This window comes from Musa acuminata, chromosome BXJ1-8 (genome assembly GCF_036884655.1).
Source record: "Musa acuminata AAA Group cultivar baxijiao chromosome BXJ1-8, Cavendish_Baxijiao_AAA, whole genome shotgun sequence".
NCBI lineage: Eukaryota > Viridiplantae > Streptophyta > Magnoliopsida > Zingiberales > Musaceae > Musa > Musa acuminata.
In genome coordinates this window covers 7,752,278-7,771,011 of record NC_088334.1, presented here as the reverse complement: position 1 = coordinate 7,771,011, position 18,734 = coordinate 7,752,278, and the positions used below count along the sequence as shown (strand labels likewise).

Genomic DNA, 18,734 nt, shown 5'->3' with positions numbered 1-18,734 from the left:
TCTTAGGCACCCTGACCTTAGGAAACCCTTTGAGGTCACTTGTGATGCCCCTGGTATAGGCATAGGAGGAATTCTAAGATGTGAATAAAAATATTCACATCTTCCCTCTAGCTTCTTACTCTCCTCTCTTTTCTAGCACTTCTCGTTCTTTCTCTTCCCCTCTCTTTCTCTCTACTTGTATCTAAGCCTTTTTTTTTTTCAAAATGTTGGTTGTGTCATACAGTGATAAGTCAGAAAACAAAAGAGAAAGCTGTTATTACTAATATACCCTCAATCACTTTAATTCAAATGTCTCTACGTCTAGCTTTTAAATCTTGACAATCTTGTACAATGATCAACTGAACAGCAACAGAGAAAAATGTTGCTGCAGTAGTAGGATCAATTGGATGGTAAAAGAGACTTGTTGCACTACTAGTACTCCACCCTCTCCATTTTAGATATCCCTAGGGCTGGCTTTTAAATGTTGGAAGCACTGTACAGAGACAAGTTGAATGCCATCTCCAAATTCTCTGCCTTTAAAAGAAAGTTACGACAGAGAAAGTTGCTGATGCATTAATACTACTCTCAATTAATACTAGCTTCTAAATATTGGCACAACTGAACTAGCTTTTAAATCTTAAACAAAATTGCCACCCTCTCTCCCCGTTCCAATTGGCTTTGCTCATAGCATATAGTATTTTATAAAATTTAAGAATATATTTTTATTCCTTATTGAGGCAATAATACTAAAAAAATCAGGGTTTGTCAGTTGCTATCAGAATACCTGATGACAAGTTTACCAGGGTTGAATTCTTTTATCATTGCTAGATACACCAAATATTTGGTTATTGAGATATGGCCATTGTGCTAACATTGGATTATCAAATTTTGTGCATTTAAGTCCCTCTTGACCTACAGACAATCAAGCAAAATTTTCAATAATGCTCAATACACCAACCCTCTAAGACCAGGAACAGTCCTCTGATTGAAATGTATCTCAGCCATGTTGAGACCACAGAAGTAAGAGGGTTGGAATTTGATAAGTCTGAGTTGGCTATAAATTTTTTTTATCATCTCTTAAGTTAGGCAAGATAGGTATGCAGAAAAGTTAGCATATATAGCATTGCAGAAAAGTTCTGTGCCCTTCTCCGGCCTGGGCGGCTGGCCTACCTTTAGGTATATTTCATGTATAATAGAAGCAGCCTAAGCATGCCTTAAAAGAAAATTTACCTCAGCCTGCTCGTGTGCCATCTTCATTCTTCGGTACTCTTGTTGTGCTCGATATGAGCGAAACATGGCTTGGACTCGTACAACTGATCTCTGCACCCGTTCTTCAGCTTGTTTCCTACTGATTCGAAAAAAATCCTCCTCTCCAGTGCTTTCTGGCATCGTATCCACTTTCATTGTTTTTGTGGCTTCAACTTGAATGCCACGGAGACCTTTTCTCTTCAACCGCCAACGAAGGACTGCTTTCTCAAGTACTCCTACTGACCAAACAATTTTGCGGTATTGTTTCCTCACTTGGTGCCCTCTGAAGGTAGCCTGTTCAGATATTGTTGATAAATTGGTTGAGACTAATATAGACAGAAACTAACATGGAGAAAGACAATAACATTATAACCCAAAATGCCGACAAAACAGATGCTTTTGGAAATATAGATCAGTATGTATAATTTTCACCTCTAGAACAAAACCTTATGAATAGTGAAACTACTAGAAAGAGGAGAGCATGAAATTATTGAAAAGCTAGAGTACAACACTCAGCCCGCTTACTTCCGAGAAAGAGAAGCTGATTTTGCTTGTCCTTAAAAACATAGTCAGCACAAGCCACAATAAAAAAGGATTTTCTTAAATCTCAACTTACTTGTATCTTAATAGCCTTTCTACGCATGTTAATATAATCCCTCCGTGTCTTCCAAGTGCGGAAATGGCTTTGTATGCGTGCAGCAGCCTTCATCATCTTTCGTCTGTTATAATTATGAAAGGCATGCTGGATCTTCAGAGCAGCAATTATCTGGGTTGCTTCCATCTCAGGTTTGACCAACTGAACTGCTTTTGTTTGTAACTTTAGGGCACGCTCCCTCATTGCGGATTGTATACGATCAGCTGCATCAGCAGCATTCCTGTATGCTGCTAATGATTCTTTCAGGCATAGTTCTGGCTCGCTAAGGTTCTCAGAGTTATCTATGGTAACTGATATAGATCTTCCTTGAGTAGTTATGTTCCCTGACAATGACATAGCTTCAAAATGTGCAGATAGTCCTTTTTCTGCAAGATATGCTGCCAAGCCTTCATAACCTTGTTTTGATGCCAGATCAGCAGCGGTCCATCCTCCAGGGCTTTCTGTAGTCGGATCTGTAACCAAGCTAGGATTTGCTCCAGCGGATAAAAGAGCTGCAACCATTTTTTCCCTGAGTGGAACAATTTCAACATATGTTCAACAATCTTAGTAAAATAGAGTCTGGAAGAAAAAAACTTTCCACCATGAAAAAAAAAAAAAACTATATGTCCTTTAGTGATTATACCATCAAGCAAATACTGTTAGAAAAATAAGAAAATATCCAAATATATGAAAATATATGTAAATATGCCAATAAAGCATTCTTCAAATTAAGTGCAGACTACGTGCCTTCCCAAGGATGCAGCCCAATGCAATGCTGTCCAACCATGAATATCCCGGAAGTCCAAGGACAAGCCTGACAACAAATATAGACGAATTGCCCATGTATAATTTAGAATAGTACATAAATGTATGACTCCCTGACCTTGACTGTCATGGTCAGTTGTTTTACAACCTTCAGCAACCTTTAGCAAAAGCCACTCTTGAAACTTATTTCTTAAAACCACCTCAAGTAAGTCATCTCTAGTTGATGCAGATGAGACCCCATCAGCGCTATCCAGTTTTAACAAATTTATCCAATCCTTTTCAACTAAAGGAGAGGTGAGTGATGCAAATCTTTTTGCTTCATTCAGGGATTTCGGTGGTATCCTGCTAGATAAAATGGACATATTGTTCGATGTAGTAAACAGTAAATAGGCAAGTCTCTTCTGCACCTGGTAATCTTCCCACTTTAATTTGTTATAATTGTCTTCTGATGAAGTGACTGGACCATCCATTTGAGTATTAGGTAAAAGTCGATAATCAAAGCTCAAAACTTGGCTAATTGGTGTGTGGCCATCCAGAGTCAAAAAAAGATCCACAAGACCAGGTGGCTGTGGAAATGCCATGCACCGATAGACACCAGGATGTACCATCTCTGCTTTGGCACATATCTCACCTAAGACATAGTAGATGTTTGATGATATTAGGTGCTTCTTTGATTCACCAAAATATCCAACAATTAGGACCTGCAAATTTTTTTTTTCAGAACAATAAGCTGCCAGAATATGAGTACAGGAGAAATCATATACAACGGAGTACATATCTTACATCTTATCGATATAGTGTCCTAGTTGAGATTGAAGGTCATGGAATGTAATTAAACAGTGTATATATTTTACCAAAAACTGTGTAAAAAATATGTACATGTACATACAACTAAACTATATCTCAATTGGCTATAGTATTTATGACAAGAATATTACACCAGAAGAATGATGAACTTAAAGATGACCCTGACTTTTTTCTCTTTCATGCTAGTGGATACATACATGTATGTATGTATGTATGCATGCATGTACATATATATGTATATATACATGTACATGAACATATATACATATACACGTATACATATATACATATACACGTATACATACACACACACACACATATATATATATATATATCAAGGTTTGCAATATCGACCCGTACCATTCGGTATGGACGAAACGTACTGATTCGATAGGTGACCGGTATGCGGGCCGCCCTCTCCCGGATAGTATCATAACTTGATCTCGTATCAAGCGATACGAGTTTTGTACCGGACGGTAACGATCGAATTTCGATCGTTACCAATCAAGGGCGAAGATCGCTCTATTTCAAACGGTCAAATTGACTGTTTGAACCATAGGAAAAGATTTTTAAACCCTTTCAAAACACCCCCCCCCCCCTCCTCTTTCAACACATATCACTCTCTCAATTTCTGCAACTCTCTCAAATTCATTCTCACTTACATCTAACAATTCAAATTATTTTTTTATAGATAATTCAATATTAACGGAAGGACAATTCAGAACACACCACAAAGCTACTCTTCAAAGTCCAAAAAAGATGTGTTACTATTCTTTCCTAATTTAGATTATTTTCACTAAAATTATACTAAATTTATATTTATTTTCAATTTTAAAACCTTAATCTAACTTTTTTTCTATTTTAAAGGTATTTTTAGAATTTTTTTTGATTTTTTTTGGGCATACTGTCAATACGCCTCGGTATGTACCGTACCAACCATTGGTTGGTACACCGATATATACCGAAATTACAAACCTTATTATATATGGCACATCTCCAAAAAGATTAACCACCAATTGGTTAGTATCTGTTTATGTACTATAAATCATGGCATATAATTTTGAATAGTACCGTTCAATACGAGCGGTACGTACCGGTCCGACGGCATACCGGTACGCGGATCGCCTGCTACCGGACGAACAGTGCTACAGTGTTACACTGTAATACACTGTAGTAGTGCTATAGTGCTACAGTAAGAGGAAATCACTCGGTAAGCCCTGGTATACCGTTTGGTATGTCCTGGTGTACCGCTCAGTATGCCGATATCGTACCGTACCGAGCCAACCTCGAAACACCGGTATGGTACGATATTGTATACCTTGCTCTAAATTTATTTATCCAAATAATTCTACCAGATTTCACACTTCTATTTTGCCCCATTGAGGGCAATGAGCTTTAAATCCATGGTTCATCATATTTTTTCATTCTTTTTATTTCTTAACAAGTCTTATATAACAGGTCCTTCTAAGTTAATTAACCTTTGCACATTTAGAGCTACTATTTGTACATGCTACACCACCATAACTTTCATTGATTTAATTGTTAAAAACTGTTAGTGTACTTGAAATAACAAAATATTGAAGTGATAATTTTCTCTTAGACAAATTTCTTTATGGTTTGGACACATTAAAAAAACAGAATTACTATTAAGTAATTGGGAGCCAGCAAGTTTGACATCCAAAAATGCGAGCCCAGTGGGGCCCATGCAACATTAAGTGGAGCTTGGAGAAAAAAAAAGCCAAATAATTAAAACGTACCATCGTATTCTCTGTGCAATAAGACCAGCAAGGTGAGATGTCAGTTACATTAAAAATATGATCTCCTAATGAGGTCGCAATTGGACTGGCCTCATCACCAGTCAAACTTTTAGGTTGAAGTTGCGTATCGTCTATCAAACCAAGAGAATCATCATTTATGCAGTTCCAGCTTCCAAAACTATTCTGAGTAAGAAGGACATCAGCATTATAAATGTTTGCATTTTCACTGCAAACTGCAACATCCAAATTAAATTCTGCCACTGGAGGATTTGGATTTCCTGTCTTGAATGGCACCAATGTGATCTCCTGATCTTTTAATTGGTCAACACGGCCATGATCATTACCAGAAGTAACATTAGATAGACCTAGAGAAACTATTGGTGCATTGTTATTTGCAGTAGATCCAACTAGTTCTTCCCAATCTAGTGTGTTGATCTCATGAAGACTCAACTCATGATTCTGAAGTTCAATGCAATTACCTAACACAGATGTACCAGAACCTGCAAGATAAGAAAACAATGTAGTCTCCTGGCAGCAATTAGAATACCAATGAAGCTGTATTAGATTCTAAGCATACACCATGAGGCAGTCACATGTAATAATTTTGAAGATATTGATTAGTAATTTTGAAGATATGAGCTAATCATAAGCATATATATGAATTCTATAATGCAGAAGGGCCAATAGCATCATCCACCCTGATGTATTAATAAGACCATGCCTACCAAAAAAGAAATTTAAAAATGGCATATAAAATATATCAAGGAATTCAAAACTCTTAAGTTATTGCATTTAAAGGATGCAAAGTTTATCATGTCAGTTTAACAGGCAGATACATGAATGGTTTTGTCTCACCATTGCCGCTGACATTGTAGTCTATTGAGTTAATTTCTTCTGAAACAAATGTGTGTCCTGACACCTCCGATTGGGCAGAACCACCAGCTGAATTCACTGGTGTTGATGGAGAACCATATTGCACCCTACCAGTAGCCGAAACAACTTCTTTACATTCTACTGATGCAGGAACATGTTGAAATGAATTATCCTGATGTCATGGACCAAAGGAGAAGCTAAGAAGTAAGAACAATGAAGAAATATTTTATGCAAGAATCAAACTTTCACTGTCATGCCCCATGCTGCAATATGAGTGCACAGTAAATTCTGTGCAGTAAGGTGCACAGTACTTCCAGAATTATCAAGCAAAGTGCCTGCCAACCATGCCAACAATATGCCAAATGATGTGTTGGTGCATCCTTGACACAGCATGATCACATGCTGATATCATGCCAGCATGGTTGAAATTCATCAAAACTGAAAGCATGATTTAGGATTAAAAAAAGAGCTAGAAAGAAATCCAAGTTCATTTAAAAAATATCTGAAACAGATTAAAATGGAAACAATCTATAAAAAACAGAAGAGATAAGCCTGCTTAGTTTATCTAGAACTCATCATGGCTTGAAATTGAATGTTGCCACTGGAAACCAATTACTGGGCACTTAGAAATGGAAAATAATGTAAACTGAAGTCTATGTTCCATAAAGCATACTATCTATATCTCTAGGTTTACATCTGAGGTAACTGGTTATAAAGAAATCAATTACTGGGCACTTAGAAATGGAAAATAATGTAAATTTAAGTCTATGTTCCATAAAGCATACTATCTATATCTTTAGATTTGCATGAGGTAACTGGTTATAAGAAATAACCACACTAAAGATAAAACCTGATTGAGGCTTGTTAGACATATCAAAACTTACAAAATTAGCACATTAAAATAATTAAAAAAAATGGTGACAAGATCCAAGAATATGGCTGATAGAAAGCATCGCACTTGTAAGGTTGTTGACACAGATGATAAGTAGGAAATCATCTACGTATGAGCAAGGAAACGTTCTCAACAGGCATATATCGATGTAGGAAATGAGCAACATGATATGGGCTAACTCGAATAATACGGCAACGTCGGAAAGTTAATTGGTTTATGTCAATAATGTGTAAAGGGTGTTTCAGCATACCCTTGGCCCAACTACAGACCAGCCAAGCCAACACCACGTTGGTACGATACTGCACAACAGAACTCAAAAACCATGTGTACACATGGACAATGTTCTTCCCACGAAACAACAGACTGAAGGAATCCCAATACCAACAATTGTAAGGTCTACATGTGGCAATTGTCTTCTATGGCACACAAAAATTAAAATATATGATGTAATGACTCACCTAACAAGTTGGAACTTAATTTACATATGCAAACTCTACAAAAATCTAAGTACTATATGCAAGTATTTCCATTCATTCACCAATTGACAATAAAAGATTTTCTTATTTGTACATGACTAGTTGCAGGCTAGATACTGCCTTAAATGTTAGTACAAATATGGCTAAGTACATCTTATTCTATCCCTGTTGTTGCTCTTGAGCCAATATTCAGGACAATGACCTTCTTCTTGTTTAAATACCATAAAGGAAATGGACCCTTTTGACTTGTAATTCCTACGTAATTTGGAATAAAATTTCCAACAAGGTTAAACAGATCAGAATTTCATGCCTTCTCAAAAAGAGAAAATCTGCATTTCAAGAGGTGCAGACTAATATCAGTCCTTTTTTTTGCCTATTTTTGAATATATTGGTAATTTCAAAGGCATCAAACAAAGCCACAAGATAGGTCCCTCAATCATAAGCACTCAGCATATGGCAACACAAGCCTCATATATGCATCAACCAACAGATGCATAAGTCAATTTTCCTGGCAAAAGAAGTGACACTTGAAATGTTGGATTTCTATTCACTAGTCAAGATGATGAACATAGAACTCAAACAGAGCTCGTCTGAAGGAAGAAACCTCTGATGTTTGACGATAATGTACGAGAACTATACGCTCCAAATCCCTGAATAAGAAAAATATCCAATATTACTTCAGTTGTGAATGTTCTAAGACATTGTGATTTCAACTATAAGCCAAAAAATATATCTAAAATCATTTTGAGCAACCTATTACATATAACTAGAAATGGAGTCTGTTAACTAAAGCCCTTGCATGACACAATTATAAATTTTACGGAAGACTTCAGAAGGTTCAATTGATAAAAATATGTATCAGGAAATATGAAAATAAAAGATGAGTTCAAACAAAAAGACGCTTTATAAAATACTCTAAGTTAAGATTAATCTATGATGCAAAATTATGAAAACCTGATATTTTGGAATGCTAAACTAGCTTACTCCATAATGTCAAATCTATAAGGAACTAACTCTAACATCCCAGAGTCCAGACATTGTTAATATAGTGGTGTGCAAACCGCCACTTCCATTGGCATGCTTACTGATGAATAATGATGAATGACAAGCTAATTTCTAGCCGACACAGAATCACCATATGAATCAACTGACCTAATAACAACCAGTGGAAAATAATGTACCAACACACACACAAATGGGAAGGTAACTGCATGGAAAAGTGATCTTAATCTGAGGTGTGGGCCTACGGATGCTCAAAGCATAGATTAGTAAATGTAAAGTAAGAAAAGAGATGGCTGCATCCTTCAGAAAAGAAAGTCACCGACTTCCCTAAAATTCCATACTTATGAATGCCAGGTGTTTAATCATCTCAAGTTCTGTCATCTAATTTTGAATTGAACTAAAATATATTTCTAAATCAGAAAACAGTAAGTTGATTACATACATGTGTTTGACATTATCCAATTATTAATAAGCTCTACATGATTTAAGCTAAGGTATGAATATCCTGATAAATTCATATTTTATTCTCTACATTCCTACTCCTCTTCCTATTCTTGCATTTGTGTGTCCTTTCCAACTTTCTTCCATTTCACCCCTCTAACCTTTCTCACCGAGCAGACACTTGGCAAACTCAATCCTTCATCTAATGCTTATAGTTTCTTCTAGTAGATCCTACCAAAAAGATAGATGCTCTGGCTCTAGAATTGTTATTAGAGGTCCTCTAAAAACAGGATAACCAATGCTGTCTAATACTAGAATGACTAATAATTTGTAGATTTCAAAGTTCAAGCAATCTAATTTTAATTAAAATTTGATCACGAAAAAGATTCAAGAAATATTATGAAAACAATACTTAGGTAGTAGAACTGCAGCCCGACTATGATGCATGGTATGCAGTACCGAATGGTACCGCCCGGTATGGGCGGTATGTACCGGTCCAACGATATACCGGTACGCGGACTGCGCGGTACCGGACGGAACGTGCTACAGTATTACACTGTAGTAGTGCTACAGTGCTACAGTAAGAAGAAAATATATAAAACTGTTCGGTACGCCCTGGTGTACCGCTCGGTATGCCGGTACCGTACGAGCCAACCTCAAAATACCGGTACGGTACGGTATTGCATACCTTGCTATGATGTATATAAACAAGAAGGAAAAAAATGAGATCAAAAGATAAAATAGATTAGATGAGGAAGACAAAAACAAAAGAGAGCGAAATGACAGAAGATTACAAGGAATGCAAGATGGTCCTAATTTTCGATCATTCCTGTTCTAAAATAATGAGAAGATATTGTTGAATCTCGTATTTTGATGATGAAATCAATTGATAAGTGTTTATGATTTAATCTGCGTTTTGAGTGACGCAGGATGCTTCGATCAGGGAGACAATTAAAGCAGGAAGAATCATGTTGGGCCGGAGGAAAACGTGTCAAAAGATTGGACGTTGGGCCGGAGGATCGGTCGACGTATCAACAGAAGGCTTCGGGCCATGGATTCGGGCATCGGGCCAAAAAGAGCGAATATTGCGCCAAGGATATCGGAGTTGCGAGGTCAACTGGGCGATTGAGCAATAGGCCGCAAGAGAGGACGATGAGCCAAAGAATCGGACGAAGCGTCGATGGACCAATGACATGCCGGACGACATGATTCATGCTTAGTAATAATTGTCTAGATCGAAGTGTGTTTTTATATGTGCAGGATTAACTACAATAGCAAGGCATAAAACAAAATAAAGTCCCGAAGTCAAGAACGCGATTTCGTTGGGAGTTCGAGAGTTCGTTGGAAGTTCGGACGTTCGTCGGAAGTTTTGCCGGAACCAACCGAGAAGTCCAGGAGCTTACCAAAGAAGCTCGTCGGAACTCGCCAAGAAGATCGTCGTGAAGTCCAGGAGTTTGTTGGGAGTCCACCGGAACATTACCAAAAGATCGTCGGAAGTTCGCCAGAAGATCGCCGGAAGCTCGCCGGAAGAAACCGGACTTATCTTGCTTAGACTATGTCTTAGGAATCGTAGTTAGCACATAATTGGAGTTGGGATTGAGAGGTAATCCCATCAGCTTTGTTAGGGGCCAACTGGGCCCGAAGTTGGGCTGGTTTGGGCCGGATTCAAGGCCCAACCAGGGTGCTGAAACCCTAGCTGACGATGGCACCACCAGGGCCGGCGATGGCACCACCTGGGGAACAACACCCCAGGAAATCTGGGCGGTGGTACAGTCGGCAACAATGCTACCAGCAGTGGTACCACCCCTGTTCGGCGGTGGTACCGCCCAACTGCAGATCCTGTGACGGTAGTGCCGCCCAGGAACGGCGGTGGTACCGCCAGTACCCAGGAAACCTAGGATGAGACATTTTTAGGCTCCAAGTTTGAATTAACTTGAAGCCTATAAATACCCCTCTCATCCCTGGTTAACTAACACAAGCACAGAGAATTTAAAGAGGGAAAAACGCTATTGTAATCTCTTGTAAGAATCCTCTTCTTCTAGTCAAAGTGTTAGAATAGTTTGAGAGAGGAGTGAGTGCTTGTAAGGGTTGTCTCCTAAACCAGGTAAAAGGAGAAGAGGGGTGTAAGAAGGAGGTTAATCTTCGCCTATTAAAGGAAGATCGATAGTGGATGCCGGTGGCCTCGACGGAAGAGGAATCGGAGGGGTGGATGTAAGTCATGACGACCGAACCACTATAAATCGGTTTGCATTTCTGTTTTACTATTTATCTTAACTGCAAACTGCCTTCCTTGCTTTACATCAACTACACTTCCGTATGCTTTCAATTTAAAGATTTTTCCGAAACGGTTTTCGTCGAAATCAGATTTTATCGTACGAAGGTTTTTCAAACCGACGTAATTTTTACAATTACACTAATTCACCCCCCTCTTAGTGCCGACTCTTTTCCTAACAGTTGGTATCAAAGCTTTGTGATTTCTCATTTGGTTTAACACCCAAGAGAAATGACTCTTTTCGACTTTCAAGAGGGTCACTCTCTCATTCGTCCTCCCTTTTTCGAGGGGATGGACTACACATATTGGAAAACTCGAATGAGTGTTTTCTTACTTTCTTTGGATTTGAACTTATGGAGGATTATTGAAAATGGTTTTCGAATGTCTTCTCTTCCAATGAACCATTGGAATGATTTGGATAAGAAGACATTTTCTTTAAATGCTAGAGCTATGAACGCTCTATTTTGCGTAGACAAAACTAAGTTTAATCATGTTTCTATGTGTGAAACGACTTTCGACATTTGGCACATTCTTGAAACCACACATGAAGGCACTAGTAGAGTAAAAGTTTCGAAGATTAATCTTTTAATGCATGATTTCGAATTGTTTCATATGAAACCAAGCAAAACCATTGGAGACATGTACACCCGTTTTACAGATGTCGTCAATGGTTTAAAATCACTTGGTAAAAGTTTTTCGGATTTTGAACTTGTAAACAAAATTTTGCGTTCTCTTTCTAAAGATTGAGATTCAAAAGTAACTGTCATACAAAAAGCTAAAAACCTAAACAATCTTACACTCGAAGAACTAATTGGGTCTTTAATGACCTACAAAATGAACAATGTGGCAAAAAAAGAACTCGAGAACCACCTTCCAAAGAACAGGAAGGATTTCGGACTAAGAACAATTGAAGATCACTCGTGCATAAGCTCAAGTGATGGTGAACTTGAACTCATCACTATGAAATTTAAAAAGTTCATGAAACAAAAATTAAAGAACAAAAAAAACGCAACTACTTGCTATGAACGCAAGAAGAGGAAAGAACTTTGGGACGAATCAAGCTCCTCCGAAGACAAGGAGAAAATCAACAAAGGTGAAGTGGCAAACTACGCCTTAACGACTTTTTACAACGAGGTAAACAACTCAAACGAAACTCCCTTAGTTTACTTTGAAATTACTTGATGTTCTTCGTAAGTTATTTTTTAATTTAGTTTTTTTAAAAATTATCTTTTTTTAAAAAAAAATTATATGTTTAATAATGTAATGAAAATGCAAAAATTAGGATCATACTAGTAATTTTGAAAATGATAATGAAAATTATATATTTTATGTTAAAGCAATAAAATGTTAAATATAAATCTAATGCTTGTACACTTAACAAGATTAATCATATTGTTTCTTAATTTTAATTAAAGATGCTCTATGATTAATGAAATCAAGTTTTCATTTGAAGTAATGATTTGATATCATGCTCAATAAGTTTATGTTTCGAATTTATGCATGATGATTCTTGCGATTTATAGATTATCGATTTTTACCATAATGAAAGTGGCTTTTTCGATTTTAAAAAGGATACATGTCTTGATTTGGCATAAATGACAAAGGCATGCTTATATGAAATAATGTAAGTATTGATGATTTTACATTTAAATTATGCTTTATGGTTTATTGATCTTGATGATTTCCATGATGAGATTTACTTTTTCAATTTTAAACCATGATGTATGATTTTCATACGAAAAAGATAAAGGTACGAAATAAACAACTTCAAATGAAATATATAAAAACAAAAGGAGGGGGGGGGGAAGAGGAATACATTTTCCATCTTATTGATTTTTCATTAATGAATCCATGTATATTATGCTTTAATGAATCTCATGGATTATGAAAATGATTTAAATTTAATGGATTTTATCGAAATCATGATCTTGATTTCTTGTGATTTATAACTTGAAATCATTTATGAATCAAGATTTTGTTTTTTGAACTCCCATATTTCTTCTTATTGTTTACTAAAGAGGAAAATTTCCTAAATAAATCATGATTTTTCGGAATTACAATTTTTATGATTCATAATGAATTGAGAGATTTTATATGCATGAATTAATATCTTGTTCTCCTACAAGATTGAATGAATTTTATCTATGTCATGATTTCCTAAGAATTCTTTGGTCAAAATGAATCATGCCTTTTGGTATTCACATGATCTCATGATATGATTTTTTTTTTGCTTTGTATAATTCATTGTATTCTTGAAGTATATCTCATCACCTAATTCTTCTTGATATTCATCATGTGATGATATGAATGCATGAAATACTCATGATATCATTTTGATGTTCTAAAATGATATAAATTTGCTATGATTTGTTGTCAAAATGATGTATCATGAATGCGTGAATATCATGTATGATATACCCATGGTGATTGATTTATTTATGTCATGCATGAAGTAAGGATATCATATGCAAAGTTTTAAAATTATGCATATTGTAAATTGAAACCATAATGATGTACAAACATATTGAAATAATGATTGAAACATTAATGTAATGATGATTTGATATTATGCATGCAATACTTCAAGTTATGATAATAATTCATGCAATGATAAAATATTCAAGATAAAAAATTATTTTGACATTCATAACTTGATTTTTTGATTATTCATTCTTTGTCATGATTTGAAAATTGTTGTAAAGGGAAAAAGAGATACAAAACTGTATTCTTCCCTTCTTTTTTACAATGACAACAGGGGAGAAAATTTGCTAGCTCAAGATGTAAAATTTGAAAACTTGCACATTGTAAAAGAAGCAAACTTGCTAGCTTGCTCATCTCAAAAGAGAAGCAAAAAGTGCTATCTTGCAAATCTCAAGACGCACAAATGCAAACTTGTAAAATTTATAATTTTGCACATCATTAAAATTTATGATGATTTGGTGATTATGCATGTTCTAAAATGTTATAAGATTCACTAGCTTGCATGATGTAGAACTTGCTATCTTAAACATCACCAAGAAGTGCTATCTTGTCTATCTCAAAAAGCAAAAAATGTTAACTTGCACATCTAGCAAAACTTATAGCAAGAGTTGCTTTCTTGAATATCTAAAAATTGCTAGCTTGCATGTTTTAAAATGTTGTAAAATTTTGCTAGCTTGCACTTTGCAAATGAAGCAAAAATGGCACTTCTCCAAAGAGAAGAAAGAGCTTGCTATCTTGAACATCACTATCTTGCCAATCTCAAGAAGCAAAACTTGCAACTTGCACATTGCAATAGAAAGCAAGAATCGCTAGCTTACACACTTCAACAAGAAAGTTGCATTTGCTTTCGAAATTTTTGCTAGCTTGTATAAACTTGCTATCTTACTACCTTGCATATCTAAAACTTGATAGCTTGCTTGATGCAGCACTTGCTGAATTTTCAAGCTTACAAATTGCATGATGATAAATGCAATGTTTGACAGTATGTCTAAAATACTTGATAATTGAACTTCTCCTTTTTGTTGATGACAAAGTGGGAGAGGTATGTTGATGTTATGCATGATTTTATCATGACATGTTGCTTAGATTTTTGAATCCAAGAGTTCAACTCAAATATGTCATATTGATAGGGGGAGTTTGTTTAAACTCCGGGAGTTAAGGTTAACTCCGTCATCAATTGGTTGTCATCATCAAAAAGGGCAGAGATTGTTAAATCTCGTATTGTGATGATAAAATCAATTGATAAGTGTTTATGATTTAATTTGCATTTTGAGTAACGCAGGGTGCTTCGATTGGGGAGAGACAATTAAAACAAGAAGAATCATGTTGGGCTGGAGGAAAACGTGTCAGAAGATTGGACATCGGGTCGGAAGATCGATCGACGTATCGACAGAAGGCTTCGGGCCATGGATTCGGGCATCGGGCCAAGAAGAGCGGATATTGCGCCAAGGATATCGGAGTTGCGATGTCAACTGGCCGATTGAGCAATAGGCCGCAAGAGAGGACGATGAGCCGAAGAATCGGACGAAGCATCGATGGACCAATGACATGCCGGACGATATGATTCATGCTTAGTAATAATTGTCTAGATCGAAGTGTTTTTATGTGTGCAGAATTAACTACGATAGCAAGGCATAAAGCAAAATAAAGTCCCGGAGTCAAGAACGCGATTTCGTTGGGAGTTCGAGAGTTTGTGGGAAGTTCTGTCGAAACCAACCGAGAAGTCCAGGAGCTTGCCGGGAGTCCGCCGGAACATTACCGAGAGATAGCCGGAAGAAACCGGACTTATCTTACTTAGATTATGTCTTAGGAATCGTAGTTAGCACATAATTGGAATTGGGATTGGGAGGTAATCCCATCAGCTCTGTTAGAGGCCAACTGGGCCTGAAGTTAGGCTGGTTTGGGTCGGATTCAAGGCCCAACCAAGGTGTTGAAACCCTGGCCAACGGTGGCATCGCTTGGGGAACAACACCCCAAGAAATCTGGACGGTGGTACCGCCGACAGCAATGCTGCCAGCGGTGGTACCGCCCCTGTTCGGCGATGGTACCGCCCAGCTACAGATCCTGCAGCGGTAGTACCACCCAGGAATGGCGGTGGTACCGCCAGTACCCAGGAAACCTAAGATGAGACCTTTTTTACTCCAAGTTTGAATCAACTTGAAGCCTATAAATACCCTCTCATCCCTGGTTAACTAACACAAGCACAGAGAATTTAAAGCGGGAAAAATGCTGTTGTAGTAATCTCTTGTGAAAATCCTCCTCTTCTAGTTGAAGTGTTAAAATAGTTTGAGAAAGAAGTGAGTGCTTGTAAGGGTTATCTCCTAAACCCGGTAAAAGGAGAAGAGAGGTGTAAGAAGGAGATTGATCTTTGCCTATTAAAGAAAGATCGATAGTAGATCCCGGTGGCCTCGACGGAAGAGGAATTGGAGGAGTGGATATAGGTCACGACGACCGAACTACTATAAATCGGTTTGCATTTCTGTTTTGCTATTTATCTTAATTGCAAACTACCTTCCTTACTTTACATCAACTACACTTCCGTATGTTTTCAATTTAAAGATCTTTTCGAAACGGTTTTCGTCGAAATCAGATTTTATCGTACGAAAGTTTTTCAAACCAACATAATTTTTACCGCTGCACTAATTCACCCCCCCTTTTAGTGCCGACTCTTTTCCTAACAGATACATCTCTGCTTTGGGCCACATGAATCTGAGTATACTTTCTTATACCCTAAACTTCTTTCTAAATCTCACCCATAGCAAATGCAAGACTAAGAAGACCACCAACTTCCTATTATTAGATCATTTAAAGTCCCATAAAAACCCATATAAAAGAATACTTAAACTATTCTGAACTACACACACACACAAAAATATATATATATATATATATATATATATATATATATATATATATATATATATATATATATATATATATATATATATATATAACTGAACCTCAGAATTTTTCACTTGAATTAGACTCAAGAGAAAAAAAGAAAGGTCCTTTATTTGATTCCAATGCTCTTCCTTCAGGAAAGTATGTGATTATAGATTCACCTATGCACAATATTCACACTTTAGGTGTCTTGTTAGATCCAGATTTGTTGTGACATAACATCTGGGACTATGTTAGGACTCTAGCTAGGAGAGTCCTAATTGAATTTTATTGAAAGGGGCATTCATGTAAAACCTACCTAGCCGACCCCTTTTAAAGAGGTAAAGAGGCCGATTAGGGTTAGGGTTAGTAGGGAGGTTGTTTCTTAGAGTAGGAGTCTTATTAGGAGTCGGTTAGAAGTAGGGGTCTTGAGTATAAGTCCTATTAGGAGTTGGGGTTTAGAAGCCTTATAAATAGTCATGTATTCATCCTCTTTTGATAAGCAATAGATGAATCTTTTTAACAGTCTTTAAACAGCAACTTGAAAGAAGGAACCCTTATAGAGTTCCAAGGAGGCCGATCCCCAAAAGAGATCAACCCTAAGCTTAGAATCCGTTAGGGTTCTAACAAACTATGTCTCATAACATGAACTAATTAATTCCTTCAAGACTTACTCTACGAGTTGTCAAATTTTGTATACGCTACATGTAGCAAGAAAATTTTGAAAGCACATAGTCATGCAACACCTACAGCAAATAAAACGAGTCCCTCTACAGATATATAATTCACCTTATTCTTGTAGGAACCATACAAATATAAGAGCAAATACATGCTGCATGACCAAGGTCTATTTCTTACACTAAAAACAAATTTTACTAAGACGGGCATGTATTGAAAATACCTATCAAGTAGCCAGTAGCACCTACGGTAGAAGTTAGGGTCATCCTCACTGCGTGCATAGTAAACATGAATTCTTTCTTCATTACCAATCTGTGACATAAACAAATATACTTCTCAAAACATAACTAAGTCGATCTAATGGCAAAGAAAATATATATTAATCACGATGACAATAACAAGTAATGCAAAATGAAAGATGGAATGATGTAGACAAGATGACATATCCAAGAAGCTATACACTCCATAGTTAGTCACATACAAGAAACAGCAGGTTAAAGAAGGAAACTGGCAGAGGAGATCTCAAAGTGAGATTCTCAAGGCACTAAAAGATATCATATAATCAAGAAAATGAATCAGCAAGCCACGAAAAATCAAGTAAGAACAAGATGAGACAACATGGTGACCATTTGTTAAAAGAAAAGGGATTTCACAGGAGTATCCATTAAACTAGAGTCATTATCAGTTAGCAATTGCACCAATTAATTTTTGTGAATTTAGTAACTTCTTGCTACTCCATCAGGATGGAAATGATTGTGTGTACAGTTAGAAATTTCAGCAATCATATCTTATATGTAATCTAGAGTTTGCAGTCACCTATGACAGTTCTGCATCAACCCAGCAATTGAATATAGTCCTTGCTACTCCATCAAGGTGCAGTGGCACAGTGCAAACAGTTGCTAGAAACTTCAACAATAACAGTCCTGAATGTGATCTAGATTTTTCAGTCCCCTATTGGCAGTTCCACCTCAACCCAGAATCGACTTTCAGGAAGAGTCATATCATTTCTCGATAACACATTCTCATATACTGAATTGGTAGGCATCACATATTTTCCTTGTATAAAACAGAAATCATAGAGCTAACTATATACAATGAAGGTAAGATTTAAGTGCTCTTCCCACAGTTATTCATCATTCCATAAAAGATCTGTTATATGCTGACATAAACTTTGCTTTAGAATTTAAATTAATATTATATCAATTTTACAGAATTAGGCTAATTTTTATCATTGAAAATATTTTGAAAAAAAAAGAAGTTGATAATTGTTCTGAAACTAAGTCCTTAATTAGCAAAGATATTAATTAGTCAATATTGAACCAATCATTTCAAAAAGAATTGTCATTAATTACTTCATTCAATAATAAATATTCAGTTTCTTCTTGAAACTTCAATTATTCTCTCTTTTCCTTTCATCCATAGTAAGCAGAACTTGTATTTTGAAATTTCTTTTGTGTTTTATTTGTTTTCCTGCATGTTGCATTTGTTCTTTTGCTTGTGTGTAAACTTATATTATCAAATTTTAAGTTGTCAAGCAACACATGATTTT

At 36.4% G+C, this 18,734-nt stretch overlaps 1 protein-coding gene across 1 annotated transcript in view; it reads right to left on the bottom strand.

The window, feature by feature from the left end:
* Positions 1-18,734, bottom strand: part of LOC135587363 (calmodulin-binding transcription activator CBT-like) — a 43,186-nt gene that overhangs the window by 6,281 nt on the left and 18,171 nt on the right. Inside the window, exons 4-10 of the mRNA XM_065078671.1 lie at positions 17,409-17,497; positions 8,036-8,081; positions 6,046-6,235; positions 5,191-5,690; positions 2,609-3,327; positions 1,844-2,390; positions 1,210-1,521 (exon numbers count right to left, since the gene is read on the bottom strand). Of these exons, the coding sequence (XP_064934743.1) occupies positions 1,210-1,521; positions 1,844-2,390; positions 2,609-3,327; positions 5,191-5,690; positions 6,046-6,235; positions 8,036-8,081; positions 17,409-17,497 (2,403 nt within the window). The remainder of the gene's footprint in view (positions 1-1,209; positions 1,522-1,843; positions 2,391-2,608; positions 3,328-5,190; positions 5,691-6,045; positions 6,236-8,035; positions 8,082-17,408; positions 17,498-18,734) is intronic.